This window comes from Crocodylus porosus, unplaced genomic scaffold (assembly GCF_001723895.1).
Source record: "Crocodylus porosus isolate Cpor-Errol unplaced genomic scaffold, CroPor_comp1, whole genome shotgun sequence".
NCBI classification, from domain to species: Eukaryota; Metazoa; Chordata; order Crocodylia; family Crocodylidae; genus Crocodylus; species Crocodylus porosus.
The window spans coordinates 2,632,257-2,640,169 of record NW_017728921.1 but is presented as its reverse complement, the minus strand read 5'-3'; the positions used below and the strand labels follow the sequence as shown (position 1 = coordinate 2,640,169).

Below are 7,913 nucleotides of genomic sequence, written 5' to 3'. Positions count from 1 at the left end.
GCCGCGCCGCGCCTCGCCTCAGGCCGCGGGGCAGCCAGCTGGGCCTGGGCCTCAAGCCCGACCCCCTCGCCCCAAAACACCGGCACCTGCCAGGCCTGAGGTGGCCCCTGCCCCTCGCCAGGCCTGCGCCCCGACCCTCGCACCACTGCGCCGGGGCCTGACCACCGCGCCTATTGCCCCAGTGCAGTGGCAGCGCTTGTGTGGCACGACTGGTCACGGAGGGCGAGGGCCTGTGGCGTGCGACCGAAAGTGCGGCGCGCGCCCCAGCGGAGACGTTGCGACGAGTGCTCAGCCAGAGCCCCAGCTTGACACCGCCGAGACCTGACACGAGGCACGGCCCGGAGAGAGACGTTTAAGCATATGTGCATGGATAGCGTCATTTATCCATATAGGCATCCATAAAGGGGGGGAAGACATCAATGGCATCAATAAAGGGGACAGCAGACATCAATAAAGGGGGGGAGACATCAACACCATCCATGAAAGGGGGGATCAATAAAGAGACTGGGGGGGAATCATGCAAAGTGACGCCTCTTTACTATCACATCCCGGCACTATCGGACCCTTCGTTGCACGGCGGCTGGAAAGCAAACGACACCCTTTATATCCTGCTCTTTCTCCTCAATCCAATGCTAATCTCCATCCTACAAGCATTGCCGCTGAAAGGAACACTTCACAAGGGTCTACATTATTATTCAAATTGATGCTGAGGATGATGTAAAGAAGGAAATGTGCTCAACAGCTCTTCACTGAATCTTTCTACAGCAACTTGCATCAGCTTCATTATGCTGTTTATATACACACACCAAGTAAGATGCTGTCCCATTGGTATTACACAGCTAATTAGAATTAACACTTCTAGAGAGAAAAACAAAATACAAGGAGCAAAAAAAGGGAACTCAATTTTTAATCTCTGTCCCTAAATAGAATGTGCTTCCTTTGACAGAGATTTGTTGGCTCTGCGTCTAATTAACCATCCGGGCATAACATATACCGCACTTATCAATGCATATCATCAGATACTGTACTTATTAATTGCTATTTGACCATCTGTTTTTTGTGAACAAACTTTAACGTGCTGAGACTGGAATACATTACCACAGCTTTGCACCGAGCCCTGATGTAAACCTGCCTTGACACCAGCACTACCAGGCACAGGAAGAACCCCCTTGGGAAGGAGGATTATTAATGGCATAAAGCAACTACAACAGTTCAGGTTGCCTTCTCCCTGAAACGGATGCATCTCTAATGGGCCTGGATGGTCTGGGAGCAGGACCGCAGCATTACCCCTTGGAAAGGCACCAGCAGTGGAAGCTGCAATGCTGGCGTTAGCTGCAAGTTCATTTAACCCTTCCTGATTTTGCATCTTTCAGGGCATTTACTGGGCCGCCAAAGTGTTTCCTACCCCTGCACATGGAGCAAGCCACTTCCTCTTAATCACCCACCCAAGCCACAGTGCTGTTTGGCCAGTCTTTGGGAGTATTTCTAATCTCTTGATAACACTGAACTGATAGGATCCCCTGGAATTCCATACACCTGAAATTCTCTTTATTTCTTAAAAAAAATACAAGGGAACTACAAATGCCGTGGCAATTATACCTTTCCAGACCTTTCACTGCTAATGCGTTCATCTGTTTTTTCTAGTTTGTTTTTTTCTGGTTCAGGAATAGGTAAGCCAAGAATGTCAGCAGTGAATCTCTCTGCTGTGATTTCCTCTGGAATTTCTTCTTCAATCAAACCTGCTGCACCTAGAGGGAAAAAAAAAAGCCAAACACCCCCCGACAAAACCATCAAGTTTCCCGATCAAGAACACTGGTAACCAGTAGTTTGGGAGTAGAATGTCTACAAAGGTATACAAAAGAGGTCTTAAACAGTGTTAAGTGTTAAAGTGATACATCTCCTGTGAGGAGAAGAAAAGGGCCTGATCCTATAAGATGCAGCACATTTCCTACAGCCACTGAGGACTAGACATAGACTAAGTGATCTACAGCACTGTAATTGGTCTCTTCCAGTTCTGACCGTGCGAATCACGATGAGGTTATTTTCACTCCTTGTCCATGAATTCCTTTAAGATGGTTCTAATGTCATTATTAATGTGCTCAATCTCAGATACGGTTATTCAGATTTCAGAAAACTGTAGTCATTTGCTTTAACGACTAAAGCAACTTCCTGTTTCAAGTAATGTAGGGGGAAAAGAACAGATTTAAGCTTTAATTCTTACAAAGGCGGCCTGGGATGTGTAGAATATACTGGTCTTTGGTTAGCAAAGTCTCATCTGCAAGCCAGAAAATTGTGCGGCACCTAATGGATCTACCTCAGAATGAAACAGTGGTATTTCTACCCTACTCTGATTTTATTTTAATCAAGGCTGGGGCTTATGCCACTAAGCAGTTCCTTCTAACAGCACCTTCAGCAGCCAGAGATCTTCTGCAGAAAACTCTCACTGGATGCTATTTTAGACTGTTACACATTGGCACACTTGATTCATAGACCGGGCATGAATATCCAATACCCATGGAAGTTAGGGCTATGCACTATCTTTGATCCGTGCACTCCAACTGCACTTGCAATCTCAAATGCACATTTTTGACAGCTGTTGGACAGAGGGCGATAGGGCTTGTAAGTTGCATTATTGTGTTAAAGGAGCTAAAGAAATTTAACTTCTGTGCTTTGCAGAATATTAAATGTTTACCTGCAGGGTCACAAGTACCTAGCTCAGATGTTCCTCCCTCAGGATTCATGCCCAGCAGGGTGGAAAGACACTCTGCCAGTTCCTCCTCTGTCATGTGCTCCCCTGCATACAGTAAAATAAAAACAAACAGTCTCTTATTAAGATTTCAATATCTTTCATGCAAACCTAACCCACATCTGGAGCAATAGTGGGAAGCCAAAGTAACATGGTTTGAAAAAGTCATGGGGCTCCTTCAAGGTGCTGCCAGCATCACTCATACTGAGTGATCCTCATGGAAGAAATTTAATCCTAGAGAAAATTGTTCTTGTGCACTATAAAAGTGTCTCATATCTGGGGGGGGAGTGGGGGAGGGGCTCTACTGGAACTGGTTTGTTGAAGAAGTCATTTTGCAATTTCCTTTTCAAAGGAAATCCCAGTAGCCCATGCAGTCCAGTACTCTGGCTGTGGCACAGGCCAGTGTCACACACATTCACAGCAGGAGCAAGAAACTCTTTGGCCAGCTCATATGGAATAACTTGCACAGAACAATGTATTCCTGACCCAACCCAGTTAATGGTTTTGTCCTAAAGCACAAGTGTTTCTTTCTCTTACACAAATGTTTTATCCTGCTTCGTATACCTACTTGTGGATGTTATCACCATTCGTATCAATGTCTAGTTCTTGTCAACATCCTTCTGTAAAGAAGCCCTTCAGCTTGATGAAGCCTTGTGACAATGGGCTTTACAGATTGATTTGTTGCTGAATAAACAATATTTCTTTGCGCCTGTTTTTAAGCTTGCTGCCTTTTAAACTTAATTGAACGTCCAACTTCTTATAATAAAAAAATGGAAGTAGAAGTACCTTACCAGTATTTACCTTCTCAAGGTTGGGATCACTCATAATGTTCAGTTACTTTGTTCAAGTCCCTTTCATTCATGTGATTTTTAAGCCAAACAGTACCGCTTTGTAGAGTTCATTCCAGGCCTCTAATTGCTTTCCTCACTCACCTCTGGATTCCCTTTCAATTCGTGCTACTGATTTCTTGGAGAGTGTATCAATGTATAAAATGTCACTTTAATAAATTTTCAAGGTCTGGAACTCTCCATGCAGCAGTGGGGGTGCTTCAAGCTTGCAGTGATTTCCAAAGAGGAGACTACAATGTGTTTAATTATTTAATGTTAAGTTTTGAGACAGATGGGGTAACACCATAGGGACAGAGCTAGGTCTCTGACTCCCTTTTTTTTCTGGCACTGATACTTTTGAAATGGGGGACAGAACCAGCAAACCTCATGCTAATGTCAGGAAAAATAATTGCTCACCTCTACACTGAAGCAACTGTAGCAAGTCTCCTCTCTTAATAACTTTTTCTCCGTTCTCATTTTCATAGCCAAGAACTTGAAAGGCACTTTGTATTTCTTTAACTGACAAGCCAAATGCTGGTCGATGATTTATGTAGAGTTTGATAAAATCTCCCAAATTGATTTTGGTAACCTGCTTCCCAGTAGCCACGTACTCACTGAATTTTACTTCATTTATTATATCTTCAATCTAAAAGTCAAGGCAAGAAACACTGCTATAAAAAGGTTTCTTTTATTTTAAAAGTACGAGGCTAGCTTCTGATCTCAGCGATGCCAGGACAAATCCGGACTCTTCCACGGGAGCCAGCTGAGCTACCCGGGGTTTGCGCAAGTATCACTATGATTAGAATCCAGCCTCAGATTAGCTGACCATGTCACTTTAGAGCAGTTGTTGTTCATTACAATCACAAATTACATCCACTCCAGCAGTACAACTCCTGCAATACTCCAGGGTCTTTCGCGTCTCAGGAAAGCATTTTGCCTGGCATGCAACATACTGGGGAAATCTTTGGTTGTGAAATATGTCGAGAAATCAAAACGAGATGGGGGGTGGGAATCAGTCTGGCCATGCCACGCAGAGGTGCAGTATCCCGTGGCTGCTCCTGCAACCCTCCCTTGCAGCTGCATCTCCAGTCAGGGGATTTCAGGCAGTCAATGCACAAAGCAGTGAATCCACCCCACGACACAACTGTGTCTAGGACTCGTCTCTCTACAGCTGGGCTACATGATGTGCACACCCTGGATGAGCTTCAGAAAGCCTCTTCTCCCTGCCCCCACTCCCAGCGCACACACATCCGGAGCTGAACTGCCTCTGGGGCCCTCTGCAACTGCAGAAGACAGAGCTGGAATTTGCTCAAAGGGTCCCACATCCTGCCCTTTATTCCCCTGCATCACTCATAAAGAAGCTCTTCTATTGGGCAGTCAGGCAGTCCAGGCCTGTCCTTGTCACTAGCAGTCTCCCTGAAACCTGGCACTGTGTCAGAGTAGCACACAGCCTTGCAGATGTTTGCTCAAAAGGCAGGTTCTGTTCCATGCCTTCTTTGTGCTCCGCTTGAAGAGCCAGCCTCCTTGCAGAGACAAGCAGAGCTAAACGCTGGGACAATTCCCAGTGCCAACACGTACCAAGCATTCTACTCCCCAGGAAGGGACGCTGACGCAAGAGCTCCCTGGGGAAGCTTTTGCATTCAGCCCTGGGCCTTTGTCCTCATGTTACAAGTTTTTCCACTGAATGGGGCCCAGGGAAGATGGAAATATGGACTTATATTCCTCCTATGAATGTGCCGGGCAAAAACAGCAACTTGAATTCACCGTGAGCTGGTCTGGGCTTCAGTTTCATATCAGCCTGAGCAAAGCACAAAAGAAAAGCACCAATTCCCAGAAGCCCTGTTAGTGGGCCCATGCTGATTTTTTTTCCCCTTCTGCTTTTTCTTTATGAAAATGCTCTGGAGACAGATGATCCCTCTGTGCTTTTATATTTGTCCCATCTGCTTTGTGCAATGGATTGAAGGTTGCCTAGTTTCAAGGCGGTTTAGTGTCTGCTTTCTTGACTGAGATGCTGCTCTGAGATGTATTACTGTTACACCTTCTTAAGAGATACTCCTCAGGCTTCCTGCAGCCACCACGCTCTAGAAAAATACATTCCTTCCTCCCCCACGATGAGCCAAGGAAGATATCTAGCAACACAGCAACATACACACCTATAGGTGCTTTTTCCACATAAGATTATTCTCAGTGTCCTTGCAAGGCACAAGGGGTGAGCAAGAGGTTTTCAAGTATGGTATAAAGAGCCAGGAGTTTCAGATCCTCTTTGTTTATGGCTAAACACCAGCAGATGACACTCCAAGTGGGTCTCAAATCGTTCTCCATGCCCTCCCAGTTCCTTCCAAAGCACAGAACGTTTCCTCTGTGGATGATTTTTGTGCTTCAATGTTTATTCCACTGGGAACTAGACCTAGGCCACTGCTCAGCTATCAGAGGAAAACCTGTGAGCTCTCCTGACCTGGACAGGATTGATCTCAAGTTCCTGGAGCCACCCAGTTCCCAAAAAGCACTGAGTATTTGAAAAAAAAATGCATAGGGCAAAGTAAAGAGCCAAATTCTTACCACAGTCATAGCACCCTGCGTCCAGACTGAACAGCTTAAGTCCAGAAATCGGGATCTGCCTGCACACATACTCCATAAACATAATCATGCTCTATAACAAAGCCACACAAACCTTTTCCTCTGATGGATAATACCCCATTGCTCGCATTACAAAAGGAACTTCCTCCAAGGGAATGTGAGTTGACACCTGTCTGGTCTCCATTGTATCGATGCCCTGGCTCCGCAGCTGTGCATAGTAAAAATAGTCCTCCAGCTCCTGAGAAGGAATTAAGTGAAATAAAGTAAAGAGCAGTTACCCAATAGGCACAGAAGATAAGCTTCTTTTAAGATTTACTAACAGGAATATCAACGAGATTGTTGTTAAAGCAGATTTGGACACAAAAAATTGCCAGACTGCTATGAATTAAATCTAAAATCTTAACCAGATGTTACCACATAATGTTTGTTGTGAGTTTAAGTTACCCTGAAGAATTCGCCATCTCTGCCACCATCCAGCAGGTTGTAGAATGGGATCAAATCCTCACCACCCAGGGAAACAGCGGCCTCCAAAGCACTGGGGATGAGAAAAGAGGGAGAGCTTTGAATGCATTTGTGCAAGGAGGGATGTCATTCTCCCCCCTCTGCCCATTACAACTGCCAAGTCAGTCAGATCTGCCCACCTCCAAGCAAACAGGAGAGGCAGTTCTGCCCCGAGCCAAGTGCTCCTCCATCACCAGCCCGCACTGCATCAGCACTTCTCATCCAAGGATCTCCACGATATTTTACGTACCCAGGGAAGTAATGATTATTAACTAGTCCTCCAAACCTACAGGAACGAGCACAGGGCTGGGAGCCAGGAGCTCCTGGATTTTAATCCTGGCTTCACCGCTGACTCGCTGAAGCCTCATTGTTTGGTATTTAACCATGCTACCTCCCAGAGATGGTAGCTAACGTCAGGGCAGCATTTTGAACACATGAAGGGCTCAGGTACTGAGCTCACGGCAGAACACACATACTCTCGCCTTGTGTTCCCTTGCTCTAACCATTCCACATGCTCCCTCCCTGTTCGTCACCGGTATCAGTTACCCAGGCTCTGTGTTCCCTCCAGCAAATGACAGTGGCCCACATCTGGCAGACATATGCTAAAAATGCTCGAGCGCTATCATCTCTGCTCTACATTTCAGTGTTGCAGGCAGCTGGAGCCAGAAGAGCCACGTGGGTCAGTGAGGATGCAAAAAAGCAGCAGCTCCCACAGTGAAAACGGAACAAAACACAGAGCCGGGTGCTGCCACCACACTGGTAACGCCAGTGCGCATGGCCCCACGTGTAACAACCAGCTGTGCCCCGCACCTTTGTTGCACTGCTCACTGCGCTTTTGACAAGCTTTTATAATTAAGTTATTTGGACACTAAACATAGCGGAGACACCACAGATGCCAGAAACAGCAATAATGTGATAATTAGCTCGTAAAGAGCTTTGTTCCAAAAACAAATTACAAAGAAATTCAATGTTGCCTGGACGCTGGCCAAACTTTATAAAAAAGGATCATTTATATTCTATCCCCTTGGTTAAAACGTTGTCCTTTCTGACACCCCCCACCCCCCAGCTGACTGGCACATGAAGTGGGAAACACAAATAAACAAAAGCACTGCTTCCCCAGTCAGGTCTCCTCTGCTCTGGCACTCGGGTTCAACAAACGTTAGCATTGCACTTCTGCAGGGCCATCACCAGGGAAGCATCAGGACCTGCCATAGTTGAAGTGAGCAATGTTGCAACTCAGTGATTTGCAAGGTACATGTGTG

General features: G+C 46.0%; 1 protein-coding gene across 3 annotated transcripts in view; it reads right to left on the bottom strand.

The window, feature by feature from the left end:
* Positions 1-1,531: 1,531 nt before the first annotated feature.
* WDR66 (WD repeat domain 66) overlaps positions 1,532-7,913 on the bottom strand; it is a 22,384-nt gene continuing 16,002 nt past the window's right edge. For 2 of the 3 annotated variants that reach the window (XM_019538729.1, XM_019538728.1), the window contains 4 exons: positions 6,595-6,685; positions 6,245-6,388; positions 3,991-4,219; positions 1,755-2,794 (listed from right to left, as the gene is read on the bottom strand). In XM_019538729.1, the coding sequence (XP_019394274.1) occupies positions 2,535-2,794; positions 3,991-4,219; positions 6,245-6,388; positions 6,595-6,685 (724 nt within the window). In that variant the 3' untranslated portion in view covers positions 1,755-2,534. The other variant, XM_019538730.1, reaches the window with a different exon arrangement.